This window comes from Pelodiscus sinensis, chromosome 2, assembly GCF_052426305.1.
Source record: "Pelodiscus sinensis isolate ZL-2025 chromosome 2, ASM5242630v1, whole genome shotgun sequence".
Classification (NCBI taxonomy): domain Eukaryota; kingdom Metazoa; phylum Chordata; order Testudines; family Trionychidae; genus Pelodiscus; species Pelodiscus sinensis.
In genome coordinates, this window is record NC_143053.1 from 77,408,804 (window position 1) to 77,430,897 (window position 22,094).

Genomic DNA, 22,094 nt, shown 5'->3' on the forward strand with positions numbered 1-22,094 from the left:
TTCACAGCCACTCGCAGATCCCAGTGGCCATTATTCGCTATTGCCAGCCAATGGGAGCTGTGGAAAGTGGTGTGGGTTGGGTCACCACTTCCCGCAGCTCCCATTGGCCAAGAATGGCAAATCATGGCCGCTGGGAGCTGCAAGTGGCTGTACCTGTGGACGCTCAGGTGAAAAGAACTGTCTGGTGACCAGTCAGTGGCTAACCCTTATAGGAGTGGGCAGTGCTGGACCGAGCCATATTTGTGCCCCGGGCAGTGGGCGCGCAGCACATGGGCAGCCCCGCCTCCAGGCATGCGGCGCCTGATTGACATGGTAAGGGGCGCAGCGCCCCCGGGTGTGTGGTGCATGCGGTGCCCCTTAGCACTTCAATCAGGTGCCTCCCATAGGTTGGCATCCCAGGCAGCTGCCCGGCTAGCCCCCCTCCTTCCCCTTAATCCGGCCCTGGGAGTGGGATTTTATAATTGTATTTCAGGTTTTAATAATGTAGTAATGTATGACTTAATTTTATCCTGCTAGCCACACTTTTTTTTTCCTTTCTTCTTGTGACCCTCATTAAGCCCTTTAGTTAAATATACATTTCTTTGTTTTAAGCTTTAGTAATTGAGACACAGGATTTTGTATTGTCTGTTAATGAGAATAGAAATGTTGAAGGCCCAGGCCTTCAATGTGAAATGTTTTGATTACAAGATGTAATAAGGTTTAATTTACAACACTTTTTTGCTTTTGCTCAATATAAAACACTGCTGTTTGTATCTTTGTGAAAGACTGTTTGTGTCAATGAGGTATGTATCATCAGAAAGAGAGAAGGCGTGAAGGCCACTGTTAAAACGAGATGGTCAAGAGAAGAGAGGATGAAGAATCTTACCGATGCCAAAGAACCATCAGTGTGTATCCATGATCAGGGATTGGCAGATTGACGACTCTAAAGTGGAGCTGGCACCCCTAAAGACAATTGATTAAGCAGTTCAGGACAGGATGAGCCTCTCGGAGGTGTTTTGGAATGTTAACGTCAAATGATAAGACCAATGAAGGAGTAACCGGTCACAAACTGACACCGCGAAATCCATAGACTTCAACAGAGGAAAGAGGATTATAAGAACAGGGTGCTTTACTATAGGACTTTGGGTTCATCTTGCCACCAACTCCAGGAGTATCGGATCACGACCGACAAAGCCCGGCTCCCCTCTGCAATCAATCTGGCTGGCCACTAGATTGATTCAGACTCTGGACTGGTAACTATAACGTACGTATGTGTGTGTGTGTGTGTGTGTGTGTGTGTGTGTGTGTGAAGCAGATGCTAATTTGTATTCTCAATAAATGCAGTGTACTGCCTTCTCCCCTATAAGATCTCGCGTGCTTTGTATAGCATAACACCCTGATGAACTGCAAGTAGCCTGTGGGCCAGAAATTCCCCTCCCCTGCTCTAAATGTTTGATTATATATCTTTTATTATGGAATTCCTCCATAACTGCCTTTATTGAAATCTGTGGGCCAGTAGTTTGTGCAGAAGTTGCACTTTGGGGCTCCAAAGGCATGATCTCATCCATTCCACTTTCTTGGGTCTTGTGGAGTTCTGCATCCCAGCGGTTGTGCTTTGAGAGTCAGATTGGTCTGAGGGAAAAGTCTGGGACTCTTCAGTTTGGAAAAGAGACAGTTAAGGGGGAATATGATAGAGGGCTGTAAAATCTTGCCTACTGTGGAAAAAGTGACTGAAGAGTTGTTTTTGCATAACACAAGAACTAGGGGGTCACCCAGATTAAATTAATAGGTAGCAGGTTTAAAATAAACAAAAGAACGTATTTCTTCATGCAAACCCAGTCAGCCAGTGGAACTGCTTTCCAGAGGATGTTTTGAAATCCAAGTTTATAACAGGGTTAAAAAAAAGCTAGATAAATTCATGGAGGATAGCCATTGGTGGACTTATAGACAGAAAGGCAGGAATGGTGAGTCGCTAGCCTCTGTTTGTCAGAAGCTGGGAATGGGTGACGGGGGATGGATAATTTGTTGATTACTTGTTCTGCTCTTTCCCTGTGGGGCACCTGGCACTGGCCACTGTTAGAAGACAGACTACAGGGCTAGATGGACCTTTGGTCTGACCCAGTATGGCTGTTCTTATGTATAGTAGAATGGGGATGCAGGCTCTCTTGTTAGAATAAGCTTTGTCATGAGGAGAATCAAGCCGTCCATTCCTTCAACGAGTGGTGATGACTAATCTCTGAAGTAATCCTTCCAGAGAGTCCCTCATTGTGAGGCAAGAAAGCATTGTCCCTCCTGCAGCTTGTAATGCCAATTTTAAGCAACTACAATAACACTTTCCGTGGTAGATTTGTAGATGCAGAGGCTTATTACAAATCATTGTTTAATTAGTGCAATTGAGTTTTCAGGCTAGGAGGTTTTAAAATTGTATAATGTATCTGTAAGGCTCTGTTCAGTGTGCACTTAGCCTGAGCTATGCTGTCTGAAGTGAAGCTTGGTCTAAATATGAGCACACACAATTTAAAACAGTGCATGTAGTCATCTCCGAATGAAGAGATAATTGTACTGACTTTAATTGATACTGTTCTTTTCAGCTGGGTATATTGCTAACAAACTGTGACTAATGCTAATTTTGTGTAATTCTCTTCTCCCCTCTTCTTCCACAGATTAAATAAAATAGGAGTATATCTTGAGATTTCTTTAAAGAAAACGATGTGCAATTCAGAACCTCAAAGCAGAAATTGTTCCAATAGCAGGGTGTTTGCTTTTCTTCTCAGTGGATTACTTACCAGAAGTAGTAATAGCTTAGTATCAACCTATCTTCCTGTATGTTTGAACCATGTCACTGAAAGGACTGTACTGGCAGCATAAGACACTGGAGGAACACTTTCACCCAAGGGACCTAATAAAGTGTTTCTGGTAGGCTGCAAATATTGCATTGGTTCCCAGGGGAGGCTTGATTCCAGCCAGTTCCATATGGTCAGAGGAAAAAGGGTTTGGAAAGAGAAGCCAGAGCACCACATGTTTGGTTATTTGAGAAATTCCTGTTCAGTTCACGTATTCAGGCTGTTTATTTTTATTGTTACTGTTATAAAACATATGAAGTTATGTATCCTGAATAGCTTTAATGAAAAAGCTCTGGTTTCCAGGATCTGGTAACTTCATGTTTCTTATCACTATGCATTCAGATTTGCTGAGCATCAAAAATGCTACTTGTGATATTACCGCTTCTTATTCAATGAATGCAATGTGAATGCAATAACACAGCTTTCTATGGGGGATTGAATTAATTGTTTCAATCATAACCCAAAAGGGATCCCAACTATTAGAAGCATTCCTGCTCAATCTTCTGTCAGAACAAATTCTGTGGATAATGAGTGGTGATAATGAGGCTTGTTTTGGGTCTCCCCATCCCCAGAGACCGAAGGGTTGAGAACACTGGGAGCATCATGGGACGGGGTGGAATGATAAGAGCTTCCTAGTAAAGAGACTAGAGGAATAGGATCCCATTCAAGAAGCAGTTCACACTAAAAACATGCTGCATTTAAAGGATGGAACACTGCTTTAACTTCCACCAGTTTCTGACTACTACCATTCATAGCTAGGCTGGAAGTGGAAACAGCTTCCACAGATGACAGCTCTGCATGTTCGTTAACTGAAAAGGAATAATATGAAATAAAGCTACTTTAATTGGCTTCCTACATTGTTCTGTGTCTGAGTTAGTTGTTTCATGACATACACACAAAAATTCAGCCAGAGTAGAAGATCAAAATCCTATCTGCCACTTGTATCTAGACATTTTTGTTCTTCTTATTTATAATGCATAAGATGGCAAATGATGATGAGGTAGAGCTTAAATTTTAAAGCAATAGGTTTGCAAGTAGTTCACATTGTACTTTACAAAGGATTGTATTTTAATGGAGCAGCATTGAAAGGGAAAAAAAAACCCTTAAAGTGATGTTCAGAACTCGAACATACAATAACACTCATTTAGAATTTAGTAGAAATGTTCCATAAACAATAAGCATGTTTTAATATGGACATAGTAGGTGAAAAAGCAAGCTTTCATGAGTACCAAACTTTGACTTTGTGTGAAAGCACTGAGTTATTGAAATAGCGAAAGTGTGTGTGTGTGTGTGTGTTTTGTGAAACGTGGATATCTGCATTTCTCTGGAAAGCATATGCTATGCTTTCATCATTCAAGTATAACTGGTTAAATACCTGCTTTATTTTATTCTATTGCAGAAACATGCACACCGGTCTAGGAACAGGCTTACTGCTTTAACAGTGCTCTTATTAAAAACACTACTTCAACTGGTTACTCTTGTCCTCTGAAATTGTAAATTTTTTCCATTGTATTTTTGCCTTAGTCTGCTAAAGCATATTCTATCAGATATTCATTGTACTGAATTTCAGGATGTTATTGCTCTGCAATCTAATTTAAGGTGTACTTCTTCATTTTATTTGTTTTCAAAATCCAGTCATTCATATTCACTTTAAGAAGCTTTATTTTTATATTGTACAAAACCTTTTGTATATTTTATAACTTTAACCTCAGCTTTTTGAGTGGTAGGTGAAGGGTGCTGGATGAACAAATTCCTGCTCGTGTGGGGTCTAGTCCATACAAGATATACTTCCCCCCCCCCCCCCCAACCAAGCTTTGGACTTGATCCCACTGCTAGGCTACGTCTAGACTACATCCCTCTGTTAGCAGAGGGATGTAAATGAAACACTTCGAAATTGCAAATGAAGCGGGGATTAACATATCCCGTGCTTCATTTGCATGATCACGTTATGGCGCTCTTTCGAACAAGCATGCAGTTTCGAACAAGCATGCAGCTGCTATGTGAAAGTAAAACCGCGGTCTAGACGCTGTTCTTTCGAAAATGGGGCGCTTTTTTGAAAGATCCTGTAGGTTTAGGTTTACAGGATCTATCAAAAAATCACCCCGTTTTTGAAAGAACCGCATCTAGACTGCGGTTTTACTTTCGAAATGGTGCTTGTTCGAAAGAGCGCCATTACATGATCATGCAAATGAAGCACGGGATATTTAAATCCCTGCTTCGTTTGCAATTTCGAAGTGCTTTATTTACATCCCTCTGCCGACAGAGGGAGGTAGTCTAGACACACCCTTAGTGAAGTCAGTGACAAGACAGACTTTTTTAGTCTGTTTTTTCTCTCTTTCCTCCCCCCCCCCTGTATTTTAGCAATGATTTTGAAGTGGCCAGATTCAAAATTCCATTAGTTCTTCACTTCAGGCTGTATAATATGGTCTGATATAGGTTATTATTGGTTTAGAAAAGTCTACATTTTACCTCAAGTAACTAATTGGGAGAGTATCAAATTCCTCCTGTGATGTGATGGACTAATGAAATGCATTGCATGGCAATTAATAAAAACCCCAGAGCTAGGTGCTGCAGTGGAGGACTGAAGGCAGGCCAGTGGTGCAAGGATGACTGATTATCCCTTACTAGCTGTGGAGAGGGCTTCACACTTGCCTTGTACAGTATAAAAGACTGGGATGGAGCAAGAAGAGGAGCCACAAGTTTTTCAGCTGCATGGATTTAGTAATTCTGCATTCTCCACAACTGCTATGAAGGAGCTATGGCCTTTAGTCCTATTGCTCGTAAAGTGAAATGACAGCTTGTGGGAAGCAGTGTGTCAGCCTCCAGTCTTGGCTCACGTTGTGTGGTTGATTTCCTTTCCTTCCTCTCCTTTGGCTCTACATATAGCATGGTGACAGAGCATGTGTGACGTAGTGGGGGTACTTGCTGGGCTGTGGTGACCCCTGCTGTCTGGAGCAAGACCCAGCAGGGAAAACCTCACTATGCAAAGGTAGTGCCAAACTTGTTGAACCAGTGGCCAGACACCCCCCATGGAGAGGAACAAAGGAAGGTGGAATGCTGCCCTGACTGGGGGGCAGGGCTGGAAGGGAATTTAGTTAGTTACTGTCTGAGAGCATGGAGGAGAGCCTAGGGGAAGGGGCTGGAGTTTAGGGGCCCAGTCTCCCCCATCTCAAGGGGGGCTGAGGCATCCTAGCCCAGCTCTGTGACCAGATTCCATCTGTGCTGTGCTGTATCCTGGAGAGGCAATAAACTTCCTCTATTCCACCGGCTGGTGCAGTCTGTTTGTGCCATTTCGGGGTGCAGGAGACGGGGGACCTCCAACGCGCCGTCACACTGGTGTCAGAAGTGGGATGCACTGCACCCCGTGGATGGAGCTTCGAGCGGCGAGCGACAAGGCGCAGTAGAAGCAAGAGCCCTGGAGCCAGGCGTGCTGGAGACAAAGCGAAGCGGTTCCTGGGAATCGTGGGGCGCTGCAGCACTAGACTGGTGAGTCTGCACCGAGGGGACCAGCGGGCAGATGGCCTACGCCCGACTCTTGAAGGCAGAGCTGGTGGGGCTGTGCAGAGAGAGGGGCTTGCCTGTGCAGAAAGCAACCAAGGCCCAGCTGATTGCTCAGCTAGAAGAGAACGACCAGCCACAGGGCCAGGATCTTGTCCCCAGGGGAAGCAGCCAGACCCCCCCCGAGAGTGTGTCAGGCTCAGAGAGGGGGAGGAGTGCTGGAACTCACCGGAGAGATGAGACAGCTTCCCCCAGGAGGCCTGCAAGCTGCAGTCCATCTAGGGCAGGGGCCAGCCAAGCAGAGCTGCGGCGGCTGGAGATCCAGCTGCGGATCAAGGAATTGGAAGTAGAGGACCGAGAGAGGGACCGCCAGGACCGAGAAAGGGATCGCCAAGATCGAGAGAGGCAGCGGCAGCATGAGCTGGCCATGGCAGAGCGGAGAACCGGCGGGGCACCGGCTGTGCCAAGAGTGGATGGGCCACAGGGTCCCAGGACTGCCAGATGCTTGGAGAGGCTCGTGGTGGCCCAATTGAAGGACATGGGCGACATAGACGGGTTCCTCAGCTCCTTTGAGAGGGCCTGTGGACTGCAACGGGTTCCCCCAGCTGACTGGCTGCAGGAGCTCATCCCCGCACTGAACCAGGAGGCGGCCAGAGTGCTCAGTCAGCTGGAGGACCTACAGCCAGGGGATTACAACCGAGTCAAGGAGGCCCTGCTGCACAAGTTCGAGCTGACCCCCGAGATGTACAGGAAGAAGTTCCGGAGGGTACAGAAAGGGCCACGGGAGACCTATGTGGACCTGGCCTCCCGCCTGGCGCAATACTGCCGCAAGTGGGTGTCTGGAGTCGGAGCCCAGACCGCAGAGGAGCTGCTCAAGCTGGTCATGATGGAGCAGTTCTTTGAAGCGTGCCCACCCAAACTGAGGCTGTGGCTCAAGGACCGGAGACCAGAGAACCCCCAGGAGGCCGGGAGACTGGCGGATGAGTTCACGGAGAGCCGGTCCGGGTGTGAACGGGAGTCCCGGAGAGAAAGGGAACCGCGCAGAGACCGGATCTCGGCTGAGCGACGGAGGGAGTCAACTACGGGGTGAGACCAAGGAACAGGTCGTCTGCGCCCCAGAGAACCAGCCAGGGCCTGGACAGAGACAGCCCAAAGCCTAACTTGCCAGCGCTGTGGGCAAAAAGGCCACAAGAGGGCTCAGTGCACCAGGTCCCAGGACTGGGGACTTTCCAGGGTTAACTGGCTGGGGCGGGAGGAAGGGCAGGCTGCCCCAGAGGCAGGGGCTGGCAGGCAAACCTCAGCTCAGAGAGAGGGGAAGGATGCTCAGTGCACCTCCCCTAGGAGGTCTGATTCTCAGGAGGCGGATTTCTCCGTGTACCGGGTGGGGGCAGGACGGCCCCTGCGGAGCGAGTGCCTCATACCCCTGGAGGTGGATGGTAGGAAGGTGACGGGCTTCTGGGACACGGGGGCAGAGGTGACGCTGGCCCGATCCGATATAGTGGCCCCAGAGCGGATACTACCCCACACGCAGCTGACCCTGAAGGGCATAGATGGGTCCCCGTTTAAGGTGCCTGTAGCCAGGGTGCATCTGAAATGGGGGGCGAAGGAAGGCCTCAAGGAAGTGGGGGTGCACCCGCACTTGCCCACCGAGGTGCTGATGGGGAATGACCTAGAGGAGCCCCATGAATCCCAGCGGGCTCTAGTCACTACCCGGAGCCAGAGCCAGCGGGGGGCTGACAACCTGGGTCCAGGGAAGGACTCCGGGCAGCGTCCTCAGGGTCCCATCCCAGTGGACACGGGGTCCAGCCAGGCTGGGACTCCGGACCTAGGCAAAGGTGGGGAACAGGTCCCGATCCCTGCCTCAGCAGCTGAATTCCAGGCTGAGGTGCAGGCAGACCCCTCCTTGCAGAGGCTGAGGGACCAGGCTGGCCTCCGTGCAGCTCGGCCCCGGGGGAGAGGTGGCCAGGAGAGATTCCTGCGGGGGCGTGGACTCCTGTTCCGTGAATGGCTTCCCTCCAGGAAGGCGAGGGCATGGGGGGTCCAGCGGCAGCTGGTCGTCCCCCGAAAGTATCGCCTCAAGCTGCTGTATTTGGCCCACGATGTCCCCGTTGGGGGCCACCGGGGGATCCGGAGCACCCGGCTGAAGCTGCTCCAGCACTTCTATTGGCCGGGAATCTTTACAGCCGTGCAGCGGTACTGCCGGTCCTGTGACTCCTGCCAGAGGGGCGGGAAGGCCCAAGACAGGAGGAAAGCGGCTTGGGGGTCTCTACCCCAGATAGACCCTCTGGGCTTGCTGAGAGAGTTATGGGAGGGGAAGACCTCCCTGGATGGAGCTTCGGGGGTGGAAGCCGCCCTGGCTGTCCAGAGAAGGCTCACTGGGCTCATGGCCCCGGCCCGAGAGACCCTGGCCAGAGATCAAGGCCAGCGGAAGGGTGGGTGTGACCCCCGAGGACAGGCCTGCGCCAGTCGCCCTGGAGCGGGGCGGCGAGTGGACAGAGGGAAGCCAGCTCATGTGGGGCCTTGCCACGGCCGGCCTGAGTCAAGGGGAGCACCCATGTCCCCGGGGCGGGTTCCCACGCAGAGGACCCGAACTTCCCTAGGTCACGAGCAGAGTGACCCTGCTCAGTTCGCTCTCGGAGGGGGGAGAACTGTGACGTAGTGGGGGTACTTGCTGGGCTGTGGTGATCCCTGCTGTCTGGAGCAAGACCCAGCAGGGAAAACCTCACTATGCAAAGGTAGTGCCAAACTTGTTGAACCAGTGGCCAGACACCCCCCATGGAGAGGAACAAAGGAAGGTGGAATGCTGCCCTGACTGGGGGGCAGGGCTGGAAGGGAATTTAGTTAGTTACTGTCTGAGAGCATGGAGGAGAGCCTAGGGGAAGGGGCTGGAGTTTAGGGGCCCAGTCTCCCCCATCTCAAGGGGGGCTGAGGCATCCTAGCCCAGCTCTGTGACCAGATTCCATCTGTGCTGTGCTGTATCCTGGAGAGGCAATAAACTTCCTCTATTCCACCGGCTGGTGCAGTCTGTTTGTGCAATTTAGGGGTGCAGGAGATGGGGGACCCCCAACGCGCCGTCACAGCATGAATACTCTCTCTCTGCAATGGATTTTGCCTTCATGCAAATTTTGTGTTTGAGGTTCATTAAGGAAGTGTCAGTATTATGGAAAAACTTTTAGGACTATTGACATTATCTCAATTCTTTCTGGCCTCCCTTGCTCAATAGCTTAGGTAACTTTTATGCTTTGTGTTTACCCAGGTTCTCCTGAAGGAAAATGCACTTAAGAAATACAGCTAGTTCTTGTGTCCTTTTTTAATTCCAGATTGCTGTCTTAAAGAAAGGATGCCAAAGAAGATGCAGCTAAACTAAGAACCTATTGGAAAGTGAATCATGCAGCTTTCCGAAAGGAGCTGAAATGCAGCCCTCTGGCAGGGTCATGAACCTGAGACAAGTCTTTGTGTCTGTATTGATGTTTGGAGTAGCAGGTCTATTCCTCTTCATGTACCTGCAGGCTTGGATTGAAGAACATCATACAGGTAAAACCGCTTTCTTAATTGTATTGCCTCCATAGCTTAAAGCAGCACCTAAAAGCCAAAAAAAAAAAAAAAGATTTGGTGTGGGGACTATGGGTGCTTGCGGTGGGCAGTGGAATGTGACTATAACATGCTGATTGCTGTACCATAGTATCAAACAAGTACCAAGGAATGGGCCCCATGCTTGACAAATGTGATCTGAGGAAGTGGGTCTGGCCCACGAAAGCTCATCATCTAATAAACCATCTTGTTAGTCTTTAAAGTGCTACATTGTCCTGCATTTTGCGTAAACCCTACCGTCTTTTGCTGCCAAGTGTTCTGCATGAATTAACACAAATGCAGATAGTGTACCATTACAGCAAGAGCACCATTGTTATATTAACACGTCATGGTCTCCTTAAAATAAAGTTGTTTGTTTTCTCTCTCTCTCTCTCAATTTCATCTGTGTGTCACATTGTCTCTTGAAGAGATTTTAAGTCCATTTCCCTTCTCTCCTCTCAACCTTGCCCCCACCCCGTTTTAAAAACAATTCTTTTTATTCCAAATACCTATATCTCCTTTAAAGAATCTCCCTTCTGCTTGCTGTCTCCTATTATGGTCTGTCTTCAAAAAATATGGTCACTTAAATGTTACTACAGTAAAACTCCATTAGTCCGGCATCCAATGCTCCGGGACTCCTGATGGTCCGGCACCATCAGGAACCCAGAAGTGCTGGGGCAGCCGGACAGGCTTCCCCCGTTCAGCTGCTGCTGAAACTGACCAGCAGCTGAATCGGGGAAGCCGGAAGCAGAGCAGCTGGGGTGCTGCCGGGTTGGTCTCGTAGCGCTGCCCCTCGGGGCTGCGGGACCAACCCGGCAGGACCCCAGATGCTCTGCCCCAGGGGTCCCCAATTCAGCCACTGCTGAAACAGATCAGCGGCTGATTCCAGGCTGCTCTGCTCCGGGCTTCCTGGAATCAGCCGCTGATCTGTTTCAGCAGTGGCTGAATTGGGGACCCCTGGGGCAGAGAATCTGGGGTCCTGCCGGGTTGGTCCCGCAGCGCCGAGGGGCGACGCTACGGGATCAACCCAGGCGTCGGGATTCAGCCGCTGCTGAAACTGACCAGCAGCATCAGTTTCACCAGCAGGCTGAATCGGGGACCCCTGGGGCAGAGCAGCTGGGGTGCTGCCGGTTGGTCCCGCAGCTCCGAGGTGCAGTGCTACGGAACCAACCGGGCAGTACCCCAGCTGCTCTGTCCCAGGCATCCCCAAGAGCAGCTGGAGTGCTGCTGGGTTGGTGCTGTAGCGCTGCCCCTCGGCGCTGCGGGACCAACCCGGCAGCACCCCAGCTGCTCTATTGTAGGCTTCCCCGATTCAGCTGCTGCTGAAACTGACCAGCAGCGGCTGAATCAGGGACATCTGGGGCAGAGGCAGACTATCGTAAGGGGGGGCTATGAAGGGTCTGGGGTGGCATCCTCTCCCACCCCACTCCAGACCCCTCATAGCCCCCCCTTCTGATAGTCCGGCATATCTGATAATCCGGCACCCCCTGGGTCCTAAAGGTGCCGGGTTATCTGAAGTTTACTGTACTAAGTAGAAAATTTTAAACACTTGTTAACGTATAGTGCAATTTGAGATTACTTTGTTATGGATATTGAATTTACTTTTCAGCTGGATTTTTTTTTCTTTATGCACTGTATACTTGTGGGTTTTTTTTGGCAATGAACTAGTTTGGAGTTCTGGAGAGTCCCAGGCTGACAACTATCTTCAAGAAGATTGTGTGCTGGTTTAATTGTATCTGTAGCATCATGCTGCTACTATAGCAGAAAGAGGCTTTTAATCTGCAAATGGCTATATATTCTGTTTTTTAAAAAAAGTAAAGCATGGCTTGAACACTTCTGAATTGACACTTTATGAGCCTTTAGGGACACGTGTTTTTGTGGTAGGCAGAACTGTTTTTAGCCTCAGAGGGGTAGCCGAGTTAGTCTTTATAGTGCTACTAGACTATTTGGTTTTTAAGTTTTTCCTGTTACAGACTAACAAAACATGTAGATGGTATCATGAGCTTTCGTAGGCACAATCCACTTCTTCAGATGACTGGAGTGTTGGAAGTTCAGATCCAATGATGAAGGAGGGATGTGGGGAGAAGGAAGAACAATTGAAGGGGAGGAAGGGAAAAAAGACAGTGAGTAGATAAGCTGTGCTTCAATCCCACAGACAGACACAAAAACCCCACAGACAGACACAAAAACCTACAGGATCTATATAGAACATTCTTAAAACTGAAATACCCACCTGAAGAAGTGGGGAAAAAAACAGGTTGACAGAGCCAAAAAAGTACCCAGACATGAACTCTTTCAAGACAGGCTCAAAAGAGAAAACAACAGAATTCCACTTGTCATCACCTACAGTCCACAACTTAAACCTCTCCAACGTATTATCAAAAATCTACAACCTATCCTGAAAAATGACCGCTCACTCTCAAAGGCTTTGGGGGTGAAAGGCAAATTCTCACTTATAGACAACCCCTTAACCTGAAACAAATTCTTTCCGGTAACCACACAACACAGCTACATCATAAGCATCCAGGAACTCACCCTGACAATCAGCCCCAGTGCCAACTCCGCCCACACATCTACACAAGCGTTTTCATCTGATTTGGTGGCTGGACCCAACCACATCAGCCACCAAATCAGAAGCTCATTTAATTCCACATCCACTAATGTGATCTATGCCAGCAATGCCCCACTGCAATGTATATCAGCCAAACTGGACGGTCTCTACGTGAAAGAATTAATGGACACAAATCAGATATCTAAACAGGCAACACACACAAACCTATTGGAGCAAAATGCAGGACAATGTAGCACTTTAAAGACTAACAAGATGGTTTATTAGATGATGAGCTTTCGTGGGCCAGACCCACTTCCTCAGATCAAATAGTGGAAGAAAATAGTCACAACCATATATACCAAAGGATACAATTAAAAAAAATGAACACATATGAAAAGGACAAATCACATTTCAGAACAACATATATTATATATGGTTGTGACTATTTTCTTCCACTATTTGATCTGAGGAAGTGGGTCTGGCCCATGAAAGCTCATCATCTAACAAACCATCTTGTTAGTCTTTAAAGTGCTACATTGTCCTGCATTTTGCTTCAGCTACCCCAGACTAACAAACCTATTGGAGAACACTTTAATCTTCCTGGACACTCATTAATGGATCTCCAAGTCACTGTTTTGTTTTAGACCAATTCCTCAAGCCAAATACACAGAGAAGGATTGGAGCTTAACTTCATTCACAAGTTTAATTCATATGCTAATGGTTTGAATCAGGATATAGGATGGCTTGCACATTATCAACCAACCAAACAATGAAGATGCTAATGATTCTTGATGTCTGTGTAGAAATCTGGTGTTGGTCATCTTCCTTTCCAAGTGCAAACTAATGGTTCTTATCAGCCTCTTGTAACTATTTAGTCTTTGAGATGCTACTAGGCTAATTGTTTTTTACGTTTTTCCTGTTAGACTCACTCAGCTATCCCTCTGAAGCTTATCTACTCCTGTCTTTTTTTTTTCCTTCCTCCCCCTTCAATTTTTTTTCTTCTCTCTTCTCTCCCCCCCCCCCCCCCATTTATTCTTTATCTGGACTTCTACATGTTTTTTTAGTCTTTAAAATGCTACTAGACTATTTAAAGTTTTTTTTCTTGTTTTTAGCCTCTGTGGTACCTTGCTCAAAATATCCAAGTGGCATGTCTGCATGCAGCTGCTATGTGAATGAAAACTGTCTAGGTTTGAGTTTAGGAAAATCTGATCCTGAAGCCCTAAACTCTGCTTTCTAGCGTGTCTTACTTGGAGCCTGGTAAATTGCTGGAGCATCTACAGTACTAAGCTTCAAATTATTGCTAATGTTTCAAGGGCTCGAACTCTGGTTGTTTCAAGGGCTCTCCTAACCAGGCCTGGGTTTTGTGGGGAAACAGTGAGCTACATGCTCATTAGACCCTGTTCCCTGCTGTTATAGATGGGATATTTACTTCTTCTCTTCTCCCCACCACCCTCCCTATTAGAATATCTTCTTTACTATCTCTCCCTCCTGGTGTATTCTCAAACTGGACCAAACTCCTTGTTGTTTTATGGCCCCTCACATCTTTGCTTTTTCAACAGTGCTATAACTTCATATTTGTCTTTGAGTGTCCTCTTGACCTGGTCTTCCCCAATTACCTTTGGGTCCTCTCTTTGATTTTAACTTTTCACACTTGCTCCCTTGTTCACATCTGTAAGAACATCCCATTTAGAAAGTGGCTGATATCAAATCCTTCCTGATCCATCTGTAGATCCAGTGATCTCAACTTCCGATTCTACCATGTAATCTTCCTTTTTCTGCTCCTCTCTCCCACTGCTCTGTGCAGCTGGAATCCTCTTGCTTTTCCAGTTTGCGCTTATGCTCCTTACCACTGTATATAACAAGGAAAGGAGAAGAATAGTATCTACAGTCATCTCAAAAACAGACCTACCAGCTTCCTTTAGGAATCATTTCCTCTGGTTTGTCTGATAGGACTGAGCAGGTCCGTCATACTGAGTGTCCTCAGTAAGAGAGGGTGAAGGCCTCCAGGATAGTGTGGGGAGCATCGTACCATCGTCCTTCCTTAGATTACTAGAGCACTCTTGCCAGATATGCTGGATTGAACTGGGCAGAGAATAGGGATCAAACAGCATGACCCAATTGTGCTGAGGTGTCAGTGAAGGGTTCCTGCATGACTGTATGCATTACCTGGGCAGAACTTCCATGGAAGCCAACATGTATACAACAGTCTTGAAATGTGGCCTTTTGTGATGTCAGTGTGAGTTTTGCCTGATTGGGCCAAACCCAGAAATCCAGCATTCTCCATGTCATCTGATGTGCTTCAGAGAAAGCATCCAGCATTGTGGCATGAATTGAAATGTGGTAGCTATATCTTAATGTTGCTCTTTAAACTTAAAAATCCTGTGTATGTTAGCTCAGACATGTGGCCAAGGGACATGTGTCCTTATGCCTGGGCCCCTTGCTGCCCTGGCTTTTGATCCTCTGTCAATGCCACTGGTCTGTTTCTGGATTCTCTCTTCTGCTAACAAAGGAAGACCTGTTAGAGCACGAGTACATCATTCCTGACCTTTGTAGGCTGAAAGGCTAATGGTGGCTCAGCCGTGAGACTTGGTCTCAATCACATGGGAGCCCTGGCAGCTTCTCTGTAGGAACTTGCAGTGCACAATTGCTCCTGTGCTCGGTCCACCCAATCTGAGCAGAGCTGCCCCTCTTCCAATGTGGGCATGCCAAGCAGCTGTGCCTGGGCAGGGCCTTTTCTGGGCCCAAAGCTGTTCTTTAATATTTAGTTCACCAGTGTGTGGCTCATATATCCCACCACTCTCTTGCACACCAGCCCTGCAAAGTTATCCCTCCGCACCAGCATTCTAAAACACAGAGGATCCTGGCTCCTGACATGGCTTAATATGGCTTAGTCAATAAGAAGAGCTAGTTGAATAGTCCTGAGTAATTTGTGAATGGATGTAAATTTGGCTTCTGGGGTGAGTGGGGAGTTGATTAGAGGTTATTTTTTTATCAAGTATTCAGATGGTATTCATGACTTGGTAGTCATGAAAATGTACAGGAATGCTGATGTTTCTTGAACTTCAGAATGAATATTTTATCTGAAAAATAATGTGATAGGCCCTCTTGGAGCACTGCTGAGAATGGAGAAGTACACTTATTCCTCCCTCATTGATGGCTTTGTAGCTCACCTAGGACCACTAGTCCTCGGTTCTCTGTGTACCTTCTTTTCTAGAGCATAAGAAGGACTACACGCAGTCAATCCCTACAGTCAACTTCCTTCTTCGACACTTTTTCTCAATGGCTCAGCAGTAAAGCCACACAGAAGAATTCTGCCAAAATATTTTTATGCCAATTAGTCAAAATCAAAATGTTCCTCTGAGGTGCTTCAGCTCCTGTAAAATTCCACCAGAACCAAAGCAGAGCTCTGCCAAAATGGTATCTGTGTTCCTGCCAGCTCATTCTCCCAGCAGCACACCAAATGAACTGCTAGTGTCTGTGGTTCCATTTTTTTAAATGGAAACTTCTGAAATGTTTGTTTTCTCCTTCAAAATTTGAACAAAACTAGATTTCAAAATATTGATTTCCTCTGCAAAATAGAACAGCTTTTCTCTGATGACCTCTTAACCTTCGCTTGTTCCTGCACAGTCCAAATCATATGCAGACTCCTGACTTATGTCAGTCAGGCTCCTTGCTCCTGGAGATGGTTCATTTTTCTGCCATGTTAATGGGAAGACCCATAAGGCTCAGATAAACCTGCTATAATCTGGAATCTCCAAATAGGTCGGGAGAGACATACCTAAAGTGTAGTATTTAGTATTTCTCATTTGTTAAACTTTTGAAAACCTCGTGTAATCAGGGAACAAAGGCAGTGTGGCTTAGATGACCAATTACACATCATGAATAGCCAAAGCAAATAATTCATGACAAGCCTTTGTGTGAAATTCGTGCGTGTTAACTAGTCTGTGAGTACCTAATACACATGTAGAAACCAGGATCAGTGTGCAAAAAAGGGTCATCTTAGTGATAAATATTTGCAATGAATAATTTAACCAACTCTTTGTAAGCTTGAAATACTTCTATAATTGGAGTCTTGGGTAGCTCATGTGGCTCATTTTTTGTCTGTTTACCTTACAAACTCAGCAGGAGCAAAACATTAATACAGTATAGTCAACCATTCTTCAGTTACTCCTTCGAAATGCCCCATTCCGACAGAGGCAGGCCGCCTGGGAGTATTCAGTATTTATCCTTGTGGTCAAAGTGTCTGCTGTGCATAATTTTTATCGACCCAGTAATGGCTTGCTGCAGAGAAGATTTAAAGGGATCAGTAAATGCTATTTTGAGGGAAGTTACAGTGATATTGGAAAATCTCAAAGAGAAAATGGGATATAATTGGATTAATTTCATCATATAGATCAAAACAGGGTCAGCTTTTTCTCTCTCAAATTGATTTTATGGTTCTTTCCTACTTCTGTATTTGAAAAAAAATCTGTAGCATGGGTAGAGTTTGATACTTTGCATTGTAACAATGACTATGTAAGCAGGGTCTGAAAGAAGGCTTCCCTGACTTCTGGGGGCAGGGAAGATACCCTGTGTGTGTGTGTGTGAATGTAAATATAGCTTGCTTCTGCTATTCTTAGATTTGTTAGATATTCAGGAGATGGAGTGGTTTTGCTCATTTTAATCAACGTGACTGGTGTTGGCTCACAGATTAGCTTAGTACTGAATGCAAGAGAAGCAAAATATGGTTGCCAATATTTTAATTGCTGTGTAAATGTAGAAAAGACTCTGCTTAACTTGCCCCAAAGAGCGAATCACTTTCAGCTTAAAGAACCTAGGAAAGATAAGGACTTAAATATCTGAGCCCTGTGAAAGTAAAGGTGAAGCATCCTGCATAAGTCTGGTTAAATCTGTTCATCCCCATAATGAAAGAATAGAACTAAATTGGCTTCATTAGAAGTCCCATTTGCAATTTTAAAATTGTTTAATTGGAGCTGAAACCACTCATGGCAGGACTGTATCTATCAAAGAGCTCAAATCACTTAAGATTGTTTATTTCCATAACTTTTTTTGTCATCCCTGTTATCTGTGTGTCTTGGACCAGAGCGTCAGGAGTGATGATCCTATAAAGAAACAGTAACATCTTCAAATCACTTTTCCGTTGTTCAGATACTGAAAACAATTGGAAAACAATTAAAGCAAATTTTGCTGTACTGTGTTTGTGTGAAGTCTGTAAGAAGAGTGACTAAAACATAAGCCCATCGCAGGCCTGGTATGAGGCCTAGGCAACCGTGTTCAAGAAGACTCTGCTAATATAAAGTTAAGTTGCACTGTGAGCAAGAGGCAGATCCTGCTCGCAGAACTTGGCAAGAACAGGGCTGATATTGTGGAAACACTCACACCCAAGATGTTTACAGCCTATGTGTAGTACACATTTCAGAAGGATGGTAACAGAACACCTCGTTAGAAGGCATCTTGATACCAACACACTCCTGACAGATAACGGGGACATACCAACCCAGATTGAGGATAGGGTCTGGCACGATGGATAGCAATGTTTTGATCAAACTAGCATGTACCAAGTAATGGGTGGCATCTAGGTATGTTAGAGAGTGGAACCTGATACATTGTTATACACAGATACAAACAAGTTACACATTACTCCTGATGAATCTTCAAGGGGCTGTCTTTGTCTGGCCCACTACTGGGCAGTGGAGAGTCCTGCTACTGATTGAGCTGGTCCACTGTAATGAGTGTATATGTGGTAGTGATCTAGTAGAGTCTACTGTGATTCATTGACAATAAACCTGGACTGGTGCCTTTGATCCTTATCTGATTTTTTTGAGGTCTTCGGGGGTTCTCTCAGGGTCTGCTCAGCTGGCTACCTGTGCAGAGCCAGTGCAACATACAGAAGGAACACACATGCAGCTGAATAGCTATCCTCATTGGATAGAGCATGATACTTGTCAAGACACCACACTGGTGACTTCTGACCACAAAGCCCTTCTTGATTAGTTTTGAAAAGAGCTTTTTGTTAATTGACCATACTACTGATTGCGCAATAGTCCAATTTAATGTGTGCTGATTAATTTCCTTTTAATTCTGAAAAAAGCGAGCTTTGTGCAGTTAAGTATCAATCCTCGGTAATGGCCCAGGTTGGATTTTTTTTTTTTAAACAATTTTTAGTTAATAGCTGTGTGATTCCACATAGTGCTTTTCTTGATGATTGACAGGTCAGATAAGTTAACCTGCCTTGTTTCCTGACAGTTTGCTTGACTGGTGAATTATTGACTAACTTGTCAGCTTTGGAAGCCCCAGCTAGGGCCCAAGCTCCTAGGTCTGCCAAGAATTCTACTACATGGTAGAGATCCTAGAAACCCTGAGAGCCTTTGCTCCAGCCAGGACTGTTTAGCTCTCTCTAAAGCAGCCTGCAAGGCAGAGTGGTGGGTGAGTTGGTTTCCATTGGACAATCGGATGAAACTGACAGTATCAGCAGAATATGTAGACTGTCAAATTGGTATTTTCCAATTTAAAAAAAGTTAAACAATTTCTAGGCAGTTCTAGTTTATAACATAACATTAGTTTTTACTGCAGACTTGGTGTTTCGTTTGATTTCATTTGGGGAATGTTGAAAAGAATTCATCCTTTGACTTTTTTGATGATCATTTGGGTATATAGGAATTGAGTTTATATATGGATATATTAATAGAGAGAAAATGGGCCAGTGGTTTGGGATCCAAATTCAATTCATTGCTCTGATTTAGGCTTTTTGTGTGAAAGTAGGCAAGCCACCAACCTTAATAGAGATAATATTGCTTCCTTTTGTCATACGATTTTTTGAGGTGGTTAAAAGTACTGTGGTGAGGAGGACATACCTAGAAGAGCTCAATATCTATACAAAAAGGATATGATTTAGTTGGATCTATTCAGAACCAAGTCTCAGAATGCAGTGAACAATGCAGAAAACTCTCTCTTAAATTGAATAATTATTTTAATTAAAGAAAAACACTGAAATTGTAAAACAAAAATAAAAGGCAACCACTTAGTCTTTATACTACTTAGACATTCCCCTCCCCCCCCCCCCCCCCCCCCCCGTGTTTCTGTATTTTTACTGTGTTTCTGTGGAAAACATCTCAAGTTTTTTAATCTGAGGTTCAATGCAACCTATTCATGGTTTTTATATTTTAAGTTGAGACTAGTGTAGCTGAAAAGTACGCATCACATCAGGAAGTATCTTTTTTTTTTCTGTCTCTACCACTGCAGGTCAAAATTGGAAGATGTATTTGTGATATGAATGTTACTACTCTAAACAGGTGATGGAGTATTTCATATATTACCGTAGTTTCTAAATCTTTGAACATATTTTCCCATGAAACCAGACTTGACTGGCAAATCAATTTAATTTAAAAAAATACATTCTTTTTGAGAGAGCTTCACCATTCATTTAGGTAGTGATTTTATGACTCTCGAACAGTGCACTTTAGATACTGCTCCATGTACACTGTAGATGAAACTGACATCATTCTACACTATTTAGCTCTATTGGCTGCACATTTGTAGCACATAGGGCAGAATTTGACTATTTGGTTTAGGTGATTTAATAGAAAACATGTAGTTCAAGAGATTGCATGAAGTATTTCGCTACAAATAGAGCATATAATGTCACCATTTACCGCTTAATAGTATGTCTAGACTGCAATGTAAGGCCACATTTGAGCCCAGGCTCAAGCCTAAACCCCTTTTATGTATACACTGCAATTGTACTAACCCAAAGCTTATACCCAGGACATGGAAGAGCTATAGGATCTAAGCTCGAATTAAGCCAGTATCAGCCCTACTGGTTACAGCCCTGCTTGACTTTAATTCTGCAGTGAAGTAGGAAGTATCCCCCAATTGTGTGGGACAACTGCCTTAGTCCTCTCTACTACAACAACTTGCAATCTGCTCAGTTGAAAACAGAAGCTAACCACCTCTTTGCAAACCGCTCCTCTGGTTCGGGTTTACCTGTTTTCTTCTGATCCATGATCTGCAAGCATGTGATCAGAGAGCTTCCTTGGTTTGCAATGGAAAGCAAGCCAATGAAGCCTTTTTAAAAGTGAGGTCTTTCCTGGTCTGTGCAGGATGAGCAGTAAAGCTTTTTATTGACCATGATCCTGCGGGTGAAGGGCCCATATTTTGGTGGGGGAAGGATGCTGTGGCTTCTTGGATATGGTTACTTTTGACTTGGGTCTGTGCACTGCAGTGTGGGTGCTAGAGCTCTAGGTTTGAGCAGGGGTTAGAAACATTGTGATACAGGGTTAAAATACAGTGCAGACACTCAAGCCCAGGATTCTTGAGCTGGATCAGCTGACTAAGTCCAACTAACTCTGGGCTTACATTGCCATGCAGACAAAGCCTGCATGTGCACACACTGTTTCTCAGGCTAAAGTATTTTATTAATCCTGAACAACTTTTCTATAGATCTGTAATTTAAAGCTATATTTAAATTACAGAACAAGTAGAGTGGAAAGGTCACTTTGAAGTGCTTTAGCGCTGTATCAATGTGTGAAATCTCTTAACTTTATGACTACATTATGTAGATTTAGGTTGTATTTGGCTGCATATTAAGACATTCAGCCCAGAATCTGTTCCTCCTCAGTCAGTTTCTGTGCTACGTGAAAATCTAGGCGGGAAAAAAGACAAAGGTGGCTTCAAGCTACCATTTATGTCTCCTGTGTTCTGCCATAAAAGGTGTCTTCAAATCCCACACCAAAAATAGGTATAATGAGGTTAAGAACCTTCCTCATATGTACACAACAAAACCAGCTTGGGCCTGAGAAATCTTCATTATAGAGAGAGCCACAGCTGCTGGAGCCAGGGGAGCCAACAGCCTCTGTGGGTCCCCAGACAAGGTGTGTGGGGAGAGGGGCTGGCTCTATGGCCCCAGAAGTGGCAAGTCCTCATTTGAAGGGGCGGGGTGGGTAGATGACCACATGGTGGCCAAGATCAGAGAGAGAGAGAGAGAACCAAAAGCTTACAGGGTCTACACCTTTTTCCTTTGCCCTCCACTACCTCCTCTGTGGTTTACTTTGCACTTATATAGCCAGTGACACACAAACCCCTTAATGCTAACTGGCAAGGAGATTATAAAGCACTTCTGATTCTGTATTTACACTCTGGCTCACCACAGAATGTCATGTGATGCCTTATGAAAGCAAGGGTCACAGTGGCAAATTGATATTATTGTAGAATGAATAGAGAATATTTTCTGTGTGTGTGTGTGTGTGTGTGTGTGTGTGTGTGTGTGAGAGAGAGAGAGAGAGAGAGAGAGAGAATATGAATATATAAAAACTGCTGTATCACGGGAGAGGTGGGAGAAACCAGTTTCCTGGCAGAAAGTTTGCGTGTCTGTAAACTATATATTGTAAGCTAACCCATATGGGAGAGCCACTTGGATACAAAATCAACAGGTGCAGGAAGCACATCACAGGTGAGGAGTTATCATGACTTTGAGAGCAGACAATGAACTCAGTATCATTACACACTAGCTCTGAATCATTTGATAATACATTTTGTTTTTCACTATTAATATATCTGTGCTGTGGTATCGAGCAAGAAATTGATCTTAAATGTAATATTACCAGCTAGTATGTACATTGTTCTCTGGGGGGGGGGGGGAAGCAAAATGGGGTTCA

The 22,094-nt window shown here is 45.5% G+C and overlaps 1 protein-coding gene across 3 annotated transcripts in view; it reads left to right on the plus strand.

The window, feature by feature from the left end:
• CHST9 (carbohydrate sulfotransferase 9) overlaps positions 1–22,094 on the plus strand; it is a 249,544-nt gene that overhangs the window by 126,528 nt on the left and 100,922 nt on the right. For all 3 annotated transcript variants that reach the window (XM_075920797.2, XM_006127192.5, XM_014575547.4), the window contains one exon: positions 9,641–9,854. In XM_075920797.2, the coding sequence (XP_075776912.2) occupies positions 9,734–9,854 (121 nt within the window). In that variant the 5' untranslated portion in view covers positions 9,641–9,733. The remainder of the gene's footprint in view (positions 1–9,640; positions 9,855–22,094) is intronic.